Raw genomic sequence first — 14036 nt, 5'->3', positions numbered from 1 at the left:
TGCAACGATACCAAATTTATATAGATTTTGTATGTTTTACTACTTTTACACAGTAAAAACCCTTTTATAAAAAATTCTTTGTTTTTGTGTCTCCATGTTTGAAGAGCTATCATTTATTTATTTATTTATTTATTTATTTTCAGCCGATGCAATTGTATGAGGGCTTTTGTTTTGCGGGACAACTTTGTAGTTTTTATTGGTACCATTTTGGAGTAGATGCGACTTTTTATCACACTTTTTTTTTTAAGCCAGGATTCACAGAAAACATCAATTTTTGCATTGTTTTTTATTTTTTACGGCGTCTTCCGTGCCGGTTAAATAATTTAAGAACTTTATAGTCGGGGTCTTTACGGGGCGCGGCAATAACAAATATGTGTAACTTTTTTTTTTTTTTTGTATATTATTTATTTTATTTTTTGTAATAAATAATTTTTTGTAAGGGTAAAAAGTGTGTTTTTTTTTTTTTTCATTTTTTTTTCATTTTTTTTTCATTTTTTTTTTTATATTAACTGTATTAAACTTTTTTTTTTTTTTTTTTAACTAGTCCCACAAAGGGACTTGACTATGCGATCCTCCGATGGCATTTATAATACACTGCAATACAGGTGCCGGTGGGATGAGAGGGCGCTCCCTCTCTCCAAAACCACTCGGATGCGGCGCTCGCTATTGAGCGCCGCTTCTGAGGGGTTAAACGTGTGAGATCGATGATGCCATCGATCTCACCTGTTAGAGCAGGGATGCCCCCAACCCTCGGATACCTCTGAGAGCAGGGAGATTTAAGGGCTCCCAGCTCTGTTTGTTCTGATGCAAACGCCTTTTCACGGCGCTGCATCAGAATAAAACCCATTAGTGGCCGCCGTGAAGAAGCATATTGGCGGTCACTAACTGGTTAATATAATCTAAAATTGTTATGCAGTGTATGTGCCAGTCAAAAGTTTGGACACACATGACTGATTTTGGGTTTCTCTTGATTTAGAGATCTTTTAATTTAGACTCACGGCTTAAATTATTGAAATTAGAATTTTTTGCACAAATATAAATATTGCCTATGTATGACTAAAATGTAAGTTTTGTACAAATGTTTAAAAACATGTTTGTTTTTCAATGCACCCATTTTATTTTGAACTTCATTGACATTTAGATGAAGTTTACACATTGCCTAAATACTGTAGAAGTTCTGCTGCGTTTTCACAAGAGAAATTTACATTCTGCAGATTGAAATCCCCTCTACATGTCCGCTTCCGCATGTCGTTTTTTTTCTGCAACCTGTGGAAATTTGTTCAAATCTCATTCACTTTGCGGCTACCTGTGATACGTTACAGAATTTCCACGTGGAACTTCCGCAGTCTTTATGCTACGTGTGTAGTTAGCCTTAGAGATGGGAAAAGGTTGAATCTCGATTGCTCAGTCATCATTTTTAATTCTAAAATAATGTTAAGCATGTGTCTTTTAAAGTAAAAGGGGTATTCCCAGAATAGGATAGATGATGTGTTTGATCCCTGGGGGGCCCACCGCTGGGACCCCCACCGATCACTAGAACGGAGGTCCTAAGCCCCCTATTCCTCCTCACTGCCCCCCCCAATGAAGAGAAGCTTGACTTGAGTGGAGGTCGAGCATGCACCCTGCCACTTTATTTAATATCTATGGGACTGATGGAAACAGACACGCGCTGCCTCCGTTAGTTCCATAGACATTGAATGGAGCAGCACCGCGTACGCTTTGTTCCTTTCAAAGTTCTCCTGTTCTAGTGATCAGTAGTGCCCCCAGCAATCCGTAACTTATTACCTATCCTGTGGATAGGTGATCAATGTCAATTCTGTTAATATTGATTTTAATTTGTGGAATGTCTTTCCTCATTTCATGCCTGATGCCAATCAGCAGTGTCAACAAGGTTGGGTAGGTCTTAATTTGTCCTGTCTATTTGTAGTTGTCTACAATATGGCAAAAACAGCTCCGCTAAGCAAAGAAAAAAGACTAGGTCCGTCAATGAAGAAACTTTCAAAGTTCTTGCAATTCTCTGTAAGTGCAGTCGCAAAAACCATTAAGCGCTATGATTAAAAATAAAAATAGGTTTTAATAATCACTGCAGGAAGACAGACCAATAGTTTCCTCTACTGCACAGGACAAGTATAGTCAAGTCACCAACCTCCGAATTCATTTGGATCATAATCTGAGGTTCTGTTAATTTATGAACGCAGCAGTTCAAGCAGCAGGCAAATCTCAACATCAACTGGTCACAGGAGATCCCATGAATCAACTGCTGAGGGAGACACACAATAATAATTGGACCAGGGAACCCAGGTGGTGGACATTAGACCAGTGGAAATGTGTCCCTTGGTCGGAGTCCAAATATGAGATTATTAAAGAGGCTCTGTCACCAGATTTTGCAACCCCTATCTGCTATTGCAGCAGATAGGCGCTGCAATGTAGATTACAGTAACGTTTTTATTTTTAAAAAACGAGCATTTTTGGCCAAGTTATGACCATTTTTGTAGTTATGCAAATGAGGCTTGCAAAAGTCCAAGTGGGTGTGTATTATGTGCGTACATGGGGGACGTTTTTAATACTTTTACTAGCTGGGTGCTCTGATGAGAAGTATCATCCACTTCTCTTCAGAACGCCCAGCTTCTGGCAGTGCAGATCTGTGACGTCACTCACAGGTCCTGCATCGTGTCGGCCACATCGGCACCAGAGGCTACAGTTGATTCTGCAGCAGCATCAGCGTTAGCAGGTAAGTCAATGTAGCTACTTACCTGCAAACGCTGATGCTGCTGCAGAATCAACTGTAGCCTCAGGTGCCGATGTGTCCTCGCTCATCTGATACGATGCAGGACCTGTGAGTGACGTCACAGCAGTGATCAGGCAGAAGCTGGGCGTTCTGAAGAGAAGTGGATGATACTTCTCATCAGAGCGCCCAGCTAGTAAAAGTATTAAAAACGCCCCGATGTACGCACATAATACACGCCCACTTGGACTTTTACTTTTAAACACACCCACTTGGACTTTTGCAAGCCTCATTTGCATAACTACAAAAATGGTCATAACTTGGCCAAAAATGCTCGTTTTTTAAAAATAAAAACGTTCCTGTAATCTACATTGCAGCGCCTATCTGCTGCAATAGCAGATAGGGGTTGCAAAATCTGGTGACAGAGCCTCTTTAAATGCGTATCTTTGTTAGATGCATAGAAGGTGAATGATTGATGTGTGGTTCCTACCGTGAAGCATTAAGAAGGGGGGGGGGGGTGCTTTTCTGGTGACGCTGTTGGTGATTTATACAGAATTGTTGGCATACTTAAAGGGAATGTGTTGCTAGCAAAACATGTATTTTTTTTTTTTTAGTTAAACAATTAGTGTATAGGTGATTAAACATTGTTCTAATTTTTTTCACGAGTCAGGAAATATTATAAATTAGATTCTAATTTATAATATTTCCCAGCGCTGGTCACTAGATGGAGCAATTCCCAAAATTGCAGCATTGCATGTGGTAAAGCAACCACATTGCTTTTTGCTGCAAAATTGGGAAAAACTCACTCGCTCTAGTGAGCTCTGAGAATCCCCCCCTCCTTTATCCTGGCTAGTGCCGGGAGAAACGAGGGGATTGAACGGTCTATCCTCCTACACTGTGTGTCGCCGTTTTTTGAGCTAACACACAGTGTAGTAGGTTAACATACACTAGTAAACACACAGTAAAACACGAACATACATAGAAATCACTTACCTGCTCCGGCCGCCGCCGCTCCCTCCGGTCCGTCCGCTCCGTCTGCTACCGCTGCTCCAAGTGCACAAGTCCGGAAGCCACGACCGGAAGTAGTAATCTTACTGTCCGGCCGCGACTTCCAGTCTACAGGAAAATGGCGCCGGACGGCGCACAGTTCAACTTGGACTGTGTGGGAGCGGCGCATGTGCCGTTCCCACACAGACGGCGTACACCATAGTGGATGGAACGGGCCCCGTTCGCATTCACTATGGGACTGGAGCTGCCGTATTCCATGTCTGTATGTGTCGTTAATCGACACATACAGAAATGGAGTAAAAAATGGCAGCACCCATAGGGAAGAAAAAGTGTAAAAATAAAAAAAAGTGAAACACAAACACACAAGTAAATATAAAAGTTTTTAATAAAAGACTAAAATCAAACGGATGTTAAAAAAAAAATTTTTCGTGACACTATTCCTTTAAGCCACAAAACTACCACCTCATTCTACAAGAGTAAGTTTCTAATGTTAATCTGTTTTCCCTTAGTCCTAGCAGATATTTCTGCTCGTGTGAAGTATTAGGATAGATGTAATCTTTAATTTAATCAATTAAATTAATTAGGACGGGAAGCTTGTACTGCTGATAGGACTAAGGGAAAACAGATTAACGTTGGCAATCTACTCTTCCCTTACGTCCTGCAGCAGCACAATAATGGGGATTTAGCAAGAAGTAGGCCCATAGGGAGGGCCCTCTTAACTGGTGGAACCCAAGATTGACCGCTCAAGAGCCGACACTTCGGAGAACCAAAATTCAGCCCATAGTGGTTGATAAATATTAAGTGCGAGCTCCGAGGTGCACAGTAACCAGCGGGATCAGACTTTATTCAGCCCAAGAGGTGTCCACTGCTCTAGTAGATCTCCATTTCACCTCATTTAGTCTCAAACTACTCTAACACTGTAAGCCAGACTACTGGCCTCTACACTTCATCTAACCAGGTAGGTTTAGTGGATTTTAAGTTTGTTTGTTTCTTTCCAGAAAAAATAAATTCTCATCCTTCCTAATCTTACTCCAAGCCAACTAGATAGCCAGACAACAGCAGAGATCTAGGAATGGAGATTATGTTCCTTATTAGTGGAAGACATGCCAGAACACTGGAAGGAAGTTGACCTGGTTTCAGGTTACAAATGAGGAACTTTGGAGTGAAGTCTGGTAGTAGCTTCAGCAAGACCATGTCCTGGAGGAATCCTATGTATGAATCCACTGATGACCAGGCTTGAAGTTCGCCTATTTTGACAGATGTTCTGGTTAGGAGCGGACACCCCTTATGTGCAAACCGTGCAGATGCACAGGAGCCCCATATAATACAATTGAGGGACCGAGACAGCGGCTCACCGTTACTGGTGCACTGTGCAACGTAGTGTGCCATGGTAAACTATTGGAGAGTTTGGGGTCCAACACACCCCACCCCCTACACGGAGCTCTCCACCGCCTTTGATTATGACCAGATGTAAACTCTTTGGAAGAGGTCCCACATAATTACCTATCCTGAGGTTCAGAGGTAGTTGATCATAAACCTGTTAGGACTAAGGCAAAATCTCATTTTGCAATAGGTCTGAGGATAACCATTAGGCTGGATTCACACGAGCACATTACGTCCGTAATGGACGGAACATATTTCGGCCGCAAGTCCCGGATCGAACACACTGCAGGGAGCCGGGCTCCTAGCATCATAGTTATGTATGACACTAGGAGTCCCTGCCTCTCCATGGAACTACTGTCCCGTACTGAAAACATGATTACAGTACAGGACAGTTGTCCTGCAGCGAGGCAGGGACTCCTAGCGTCGTACATAACTATGATCGGTCTGGGACTTGCGGCTGAAATACGTTCCGTCCTTTTTACGGACTGAACATGCTCGGGTGAATCCAGCCTAAGCAGAATGTTTCAGTAACCTTTTCACCAAGGGCTCTTGTGACTAGGATCTTACTCAAATGCGGACCTGGACTAAATATAGGATATATTTGCCTGGGGTGAATAAAGGTGTGTTTATTCACCCCAGGCAGGCAACGTTTCGATCCGTCTCTATGGGATCTTTTGGCTTGACAAAGATCCCATAGAGACTGATCGAAACGTTGCCTGCCTGGGGTCAATAAACACACCACTTTTTTTTTCACCAATTTCCTTTTGAGTGCTGCCTCTTCATTTTTTCAGGATTTCATTAACAAGGGTTTCTAGCCTCAACCTAGGAGGCCTGCACCCACTGCTGTCGCTGTGCAGTGTTATTCTTTTTCTCATATATATATATATATATCAATCAATCCTATTTTGCTACTGGCATGGTTACACTTAGATTTTATGCATACGACTGTATGAGAATGAGGTAACACGCTATTCTATGCAGATGTGCATAATGCCATATACACTTGTGGCATGAGTCCTTACAGTACAACATTGATGTTGGTGCTCATCTGTAAATCTATTTTGTTTGAAAAAATTTAAAGAACATTTAAGTTTTACATATACCTGTAAAAAAAAAAAGCTACATGCTCGTACAGGGAAACGAAACTATATTGGTGTCTATTGCTAAAATTACATAGTTAAAGAGGCTCTGTCACCAGATTATAAGTGCCCTATCTCCTACATAATCTGATTGGCGCTGTAATGTAGATAACAGCAGTGGTTTTTATTTTGAAAAACGATAATTTTTGAGCAAGTTATGATTGTTTTTGAGCTAGTTTAGATTTATGCTAATGAGTTTCTCAAAGGACAACTGGGCGTGTTTTTTTTACTTTTTACCAACTGGGTGTTGTACAGAGAAGTGTATGACTAATCGGTGTCCTGCACTTCTCATTGTTCCAGCCCAGCTTCTTTCACTGCACAATCACACTGTGCTGTGGATCATGCTGGGCTGGAACAATGAGAAGTGCAGGACACTTGATTAGTCACTGATTGGTCAGTGTCATATACTCCTCTGTACAACACCCAGTTATGGAAAAGTAAAAACACGCCCAGTTGTCCATTGAGAAACTCATTAGCATAAATCTAAACTAGCTCATAACTTGCTCAAAAATGATCGTTTTTCAAAATAAAAACCACTGCTGTTATCTACATTACAGCGCCAATCAGATCATGTAGGAGATAGAGTTCTTATAATCTGGTGACAGAGCCTCTTTAAAGAAGAATTCCACAATATGTTTCTGTTAGTAGGATTTGACAATTCCACTCATGCAGCCCTTTAATAGCTCTGTCCATTGCATGTCTGCAAAATAATTTCCAGCTGTTTTTTGTCTTACCATCTTGTGTTTCTAAATACATAGTGTTTTTGCATGACATTCACATACTGAAAACATACTAAAGCATATTTTTTTTGTATTTTAAAGATTGTCCAGTTTGGCATGAGTGATAAAGTTGGCCAAGTTTCATTTGACCTTCCTCGTCAAGGGGAAATGGTGTTAGAGAAGCCTTACAGTGAGGCCACTGCGAGACTGATAGATGATGAAGTTCGAATCTTGATAAACTCTGCGTATGAAAGGACTGGAAAACTTCTTAAGGAAAAAAAATCTGATATAGAGAAGGTGGGTTACCACAGTGTAGACCGTGCTGTTAAGTGTTTTAAACTTACCTTTTTAATTTGAAATAAAAAATAATCTGGGTTTTCCATTTTCTAGGTTGCTCTTCGTCTACTAGAAAGGGAGGTGCTAGATAAGAGTGATATGGTTGAACTTTTGGGCCCAAGACCATTTGCAGAAAAATCAACATATGAGGAGTTTGTAGAAGGTACTGGGAGCATGGAAGAGGATACAACGCTTCCTGAAGGTCTGAAAGACTGGAACCGAGATCGTGAAAAGGATAAAAAGGAGTCAAATGATGAGCAGATAGCCCGCCACCTCAGTGGAGAAATGCCGTTTTGATTGTCTTTACAACACCAGGATTTTAAGAGGACTTGGGCAGTATTTTTATCTTTTAAAAAGGATTTCAAGAAAGTTAAATAAAAACCAAAAACCTTTTCACTTGAGAAAAAAAAAACAAATGTGAAGACTTTATCTTTGCCCTACTATAGGAGTATACTTTGTCATAGCTAAAAGACAGACAAAGATTTAACAATCAAATAATACCCTTATTTATTGCTTAGAAAGACTGGTGGAGAAACAAGTCTATTGCTGAAAAAAAAAAAAAAAAAAGTTACTGAATTATCTGGGTGTTTTTGTTTTTTTTGGTTTTTTTTTGTCCTGATTCTATAAAAGCAACAAAAGGTCATGTGCGAAAATATGAAGTGATCTAAAGAGATAAATGGGTCCTGTATTTATTCTCCTAAAAGGCAAATATCATATCTGAGGTCCACATTGCTTATGTGATGAAAAAAAAACTATTACACTTGATTTCTGTTTGGCAAAATCAGTTATTAAATCTGATCTGATTTAAAAACTCCATCAAATGGTCATTTATAATGGTGATCTTTTTTTTGCACTTAAATACACGGTGCCATGCAATAGATAATCCACCTTGCCCCAACAAGAAGAGAGCACTTGATTGGATCTAAAAAAAATAATTGGAAGTGTGTGTTTGCTTGTACATAAATGTGAATGTCTTTCCTGCTGTATAAATGATAAAATATAAAAATTACAATTTGATGTCTTGATGCAGTTTTTTCTGGAAAATAAATATGAAGAATATGCAGATACTCTTCCTTTTGTTCTCTGTAAACCTAATATCCACACTGCCTCTTTTAAAGCAGACTTACATTGACATAGCAAGGAAACACCATGATATGGGCCACAGGGTATATAATAACACGGTTTTAAAATCTTGCACTAAACCTGATTTATTGTTTTGTTCGTTTTTTTTTTTGTTTTTTTTTTTATGCTCCTGAGTTAACCTGTTCAAGGTCCTATGATCCATCTATTTGTAGTATAATATGAGATTATTTACTACAGCTCTTTCAGGAGCTTTTTTTACAGTGACGTCACATTTAACAGTTCATTGGCTCTGGGGTGTGACAATCTGAAGTAAGCTACGCTGTGACTGACTGGAGGAGGACTGGTAAAGAGTTGGGAACCAAGCAGTCCATCTATCGAGATTTTCTGGTAATACACACCATATTCAAACACATCTTGTCTGTTTTTTCTGTATTTTTTTGCTGATTGATAGAAAAATAAAGCAACACAAACAAAAAAAAATCTCATGAAATTTTGTTTGCAGTCTGCCCAAAGGTACATAGGGAGAACATTGAAAGCAAGTGGAAAAAGGTTTTCGGGTTTAATGAGACCAAAACTGCATTTCATTAAAAAAGAAAATTGCCACCACCAAGGCCTTGTTCATACAGTGCAGTTTTTCTTTAGCCAAAACCAGGAGTGGAGACCAAAGAAAGGAGTACTAGAAGGATAATCTACTAGCTACGTATATAAAAAAAAAAAAATCACAACTGCTGCGTGAACCTGGTCAACCATTTGTCTAGGATCGCATAGCCCTAGCCTGCATGTCTGAAATGGTCCGTCATAGTGAGCATGGGTACTGTAGTTACATACAGTACTTTTCGGATGACCAGGATGGCTCGATGGACAGAGTCCTTTTGTGGGCTCGGTACATCGATGACATCCTCGTCTGGAAAAGTACAATTTCTGAGATGCATTCATGATCGACCTAAACAGGAATGCATTGACTTTGTCTTTTGTCGGATTTGTAAGTAAATTTCAAATAGAATTCTTAGATATCAAGGTTATCAAGGACACACAGGGCTTTTTACAAAGCGATTGTGTATCATAAAGAGACTTCTGTAAATTCACTATTGCATTCTTCTTCTTCCCACCCTCCCCAGACCATCCAGGCAGTTCCTATTGGACAATTTTTGCAGAAAAGGAGAATCTGTTCGTCCGATACATTGTTTGAAGAGCAGGCAAAGGATCTAAAAAATATTTTCCTTAACCGCGGTTATAGCATGAGATTCATCAAATAGGCATACCACAGGGCGAAACATACTACTAGAGACGACCTTCTTTTTCCAAGAAAACAGACAAACACCGGTTAGGTTTATAACCAATTACCATTCCAGGTGGCCACAGATGAGGAAATTTTCAAACTATACTGGCCTATTTTATTGACCCCACACTTGAGAGATTTATCACCAGGTATCCAAGCATCACGGCAAGACTCCCAAAAAACTGGTGAGGAGCCACTATGATCCAAACAAAACAAAGAATCCTTTTGGTACTAAGGGCCCTAAATGGGGTTGTAATCCCTGCAGACACTGTGTAGCATGTCCAAATATAGAAAAGTCAACGACATTTACAAATGCCCTAGGCACAAAAACATACAACATCACTCATTCCATAACATGTACGACGAAAGCAGTATTTTATTAAGCGATCTGTCCCTACCCTAAAGTCTATATTGGCCTTACATCCAGGGAATTGAAGATCCGAGTAAGGGAACACATATCAAACATCAAGCGAGCACTTGAAGTGGAGAATTTGGAAACCCTCAAACCAGTAGCCCGACATTTCAAGTTACATCTTTCCTGCGATTTCATCCCAATTGAAGGTGAGAGGGATTGATCATATATCGGGTATGAGGGGAGGTGCTGTGAAACAAAAATTGGCACAATGTGAAACTCGCTGGATATGGACCCTTGGGACAATGTATCCATATGGCCTGAATGAATTTTTGAGCTTCGCTCCGTTTCTATAACCATTGACTCCTAGCGGGTCCAGGTTTTTTATTTTGTCTTATGTATTGTATTCTTTATGTTGACTACCCTCTCCCTTTTTCCTTTTACTTGTTATAGGATTGTTCTACACATGGTCCAAGTGGGTTTGACTGAATGGATATGTCAAGAGGGATATGGGAAAATTGCCCACATGGACGTGTCCTCAATTTAGTCTTTCCTCCTCATTTGCCATATATGTATATGGGATACATTGATATGTACTACACGCATTAATGTTTTGATTCGTCCCTTTGTATGTTTTTTGTTCCCTTCCTCCTCCCCCCCCCCCCTTTTTGCCATTCCTGGGGTTTGTTTCTACTTTTGCTCTTTTTCTTAAAGGTACTTATCTGTACGGTTATATATAGGCTGTTTACATTATTTTCCATATAGACAGTATGCACTCTTTCTTTGTTACCTCATCACATATTTTATGTCGATTTTTGCACATTTAATGTATGAATGCAGTTTTCCATCTTTTGATGTGGTTCCCCATGTGTGCATATGTCCACGCATGGATTACTACATCATATGGTTTTATTGTGGTACACCGTTTCTTTTTTTTTCTTCTTTTTTTTTTTTTTTTTTCTTTCTTTCTTTTGTCAGGTTATATAACACCTGCGTTTGTCAGTCATTTTTATTTATTTCCTTTATTTTTCACATCATTTAATATTTTCTCTTATTATTTTCAATCTTTATTTTTGTTTGCTTTCACATATCGGTCCCCTAATTATTTATATTTCTTTTGGACCGTCTCCCTAACATATTGATACCTTCACGTCACCATTTATATGTACACTTCCCTTATCTCCTGATACATATATCTTTATTTGCTATTCTACAAAATCTGTATATACCCATATACACAAACGCTCTCTTGATTGTAAGGCATACCTATCCTATGTGACTTTTTACTCCATCATAGTCGATCCTGTTGTTCCTGGTCCGATCCGCCGTATTACGGCGGGGGGGGGGCGCGCTGACGGGGGGAGTGGCTTACGCACCTTTCGCCCGCTGTCTTGGTTCGGGGTTGTATGTGGGAGGCGCTGTCATACATCGCTGTCTCACATCCTCCCTGATGATGCGGTAGTGGAAGTGGGGTGGTGGCCATCTTTGTACCCCGCCTGACGCAGTCTGTCTCCTTCCGCCGTGGACCGGTGATTTATGACATGGAACACACTGACCAGGTATTATATAGGAGGGAGTCCCACCAGGATAATGCCACCCTCAGAGGAAGGCATTTGCCAAAACGCGCGTCGGGTGTTTTGGCGTCCTCTCTGTGTAATGACCATGACTTTGTGTATGTACTTTATTTCTCAATAGGCACTTGTAACACATGTTACATGTTTTGATCTGTTGGTCCTTGCCCTTCAGGTGTTGGGCTATACAGGTCTTAGCTCTCTATTTTGCACACAAGCCTGTTAGGATGTGACTATGGGCTGTGCTACCTGCATCTCTCAGCACTTTATACTTGATTACTACCGTTATTCACATTTATTACCTTGTTGTATTTATCTATGCAGTTTCATTGTCCCTTCTGGACTCTAATTTACATGCGTGCCTATACTTCGATATTTTTGTATGTGCATGCCCGACATATATGCTGCTATTGGTCTTGCATAAGGTTGATGCCTTCTCATTGTGTGACTCATCTTTTTAGCTCGTCGTGTTTATCTGTAATAAAATTTATACGTTTTTATTCAACCATTTGTGCTAAAGTTGATCATATTATTAGTTTGTAGGCCTTCCTAAGTTGTTCTTTGATCAACGCACCAAGTTACACTTGGTTATTACAGTAGGACTTCTCTTAGTGATATAGATGACTGATTGTCCAACCTTACCATTTTGTGATTTTACGCACTGTATCGCCATTTTCCAGTACATCCCTCATGACCGCACCACAGGAGGTTGCCCTATTGACCTCTGTAGGGACAGGAAGACACAGAGGTTAAAAGGCCCCTCCCACCACCCACTTGCCAGTGTTCTTCCTGTCCCTACAGGGTCAGGAGCAGAGACGTCGCTCCTGTGTTGCTGCAGGAAAAAAACGTGGGCAGGGGGCAAGATCGGGGGGTCCGTGCACTCCCCCTTCTCTTCCCCCTAAAAGCCTAGGCTAACACCCCTCGAACGAGAGGTCCCTTAGCTCCCACCCTGACACCTACCGGAGGAATCCTAGGCAGGGTTCGGGTAGTGTGTGGGGGTTGGGGATTCCCAAGCAGGCTTCGGCCTGGCCGCGTGACCAGGCGGGGACCGGCAGCTCCATAAGTTTGGACGCACCGGCAGGGATCCTCGCGCCGCATAGCAAGCCTCAGTCGCCGGCTATGGCGGCTGCACTCCAACGAATAGCCGACCGGAAATTTACGTCGGGCTACTTCCGGTCCACGGCCATCTTGGAAGGCGGGAAATTCAAAACGCCCGCATTTAAAGGGACACGCACAGGTATGTAGTTAGAGCTGATACCTCTATGTTGGATTGATTTTGTGGATTGCATATTGCATTGCCTGTTACCTGTCGCGGTATGGAACTTCCTCGTCCTGACGGAACTCCAGATATGTCCCAGGGTCACGTGAGTCTCACCCTTGGGGTAAGGGTTATGACTCCTTATGTATGCACACCATACTTTACCTACCTTCTGTTTTCTCTAGGATAAAGATCCCTCTCAGAGACAAACTGATAAAAAGGTTAAAAAATGTGCGACTTGTGCAAAAAAATTGCCAGAGTCACATAGGAAACAATTGTGTCAGGATTGTATTGCAAAAATACTAAAAGAGGAACAACCAACATTTATGTCTGAACTTAGGGCTATGATTCGTGAAGAAGTGAGTCAGTCAGTAGCCTCCCTCGCCTCTCCTCAAGAGACTCCCTGTCACTCCCGGGCAAAAAGACCACGGATTGAAGTGGATCAAAAATATTGTCCTCCCTCTCAGGGTTCTGACGCTGAGCAGGAGTGTTATTACCTATCGGAGGGTGAGTTAGAAGAAGGAGAGGAACTCTTGCCTTCAACTTCTTCCACTCCAGAGAAAAAAAATGTCTTCTCTTCTGAGATGTCTGATACCTTAATTCAGGCAATACGGGAAACCATGGATATTCCCGAAGAAGACCAACCACATACCATCCAGGATGAGATGTTTGGAGGTCTAACGGAAAAGAAAACAAAGGTTTTTCCGGTAAACGAAAATCTCAAAAGAATGGTGACAACTGAATGGGAAGATTCAGAAAAAAGGCTCTTCATTTCAAAAGATTTTAAAAACAGACTTCTCTTTCATCCAGAAGACACTAAACCTTGGGATGAGATCCCAAAAGTAGATGTCCCAGTAGCCAGGGTTGCTAAAAAAAACGCAATCCCATTTGAAGATTCCTCTCAGTTGAAGGACGCCATGGACCGAAAGGCAGACGGGCTACTGAAAAGAGCGTGGGAATCTTCCTCTGCTTTGATCTCGACTAATATCGCGGCCACATCCGTAGCAAGAGCAATATTTATATGGTTAAACCAGCTGGAGACCCATTTGATGATAAAGACATCACGACAAGATCTATTAGAATCGCTACCCTTACTAAAGATGGCAACCGGATTCTTGGTAGACGCCTCAGCGGAATCTATTAGATTTGCTGCCAGGAATGGGGCTCTCTCAAATGCTGCTAG

General features: G+C 41.1%; 1 protein-coding gene across 1 annotated transcript in view; it reads left to right on the top strand.

Moving 5' to 3' along the window:
* The window catches only part of AFG3L2 (AFG3 like matrix AAA peptidase subunit 2), a 54678-nt gene extending 46356 nt beyond the window's left edge, over window positions 1–8322 (top strand). Inside the window, exons 16-17 of the mRNA XM_075826446.1 lie at window positions 7077–7271; window positions 7365–8322. Of these exons, the coding sequence (XP_075682561.1) occupies window positions 7077–7271; window positions 7365–7607 (438 nt within the window). The 3' untranslated portion in view covers window positions 7608–8322. The remainder of the gene's footprint in view (window positions 1–7076; window positions 7272–7364) is intronic.
* The last annotated feature ends 5714 nt before the right edge of the window (window positions 8323–14036 follow it).

Source organism: Rhinoderma darwinii, chromosome 5 (genome assembly GCF_050947455.1).
Source record: "Rhinoderma darwinii isolate aRhiDar2 chromosome 5, aRhiDar2.hap1, whole genome shotgun sequence".
Classification (NCBI taxonomy): Eukaryota; Metazoa; Chordata; class Amphibia; order Anura; family Rhinodermatidae; genus Rhinoderma; species Rhinoderma darwinii.
This window is presented reverse-complemented; position numbering and strand designations above follow the sequence as displayed.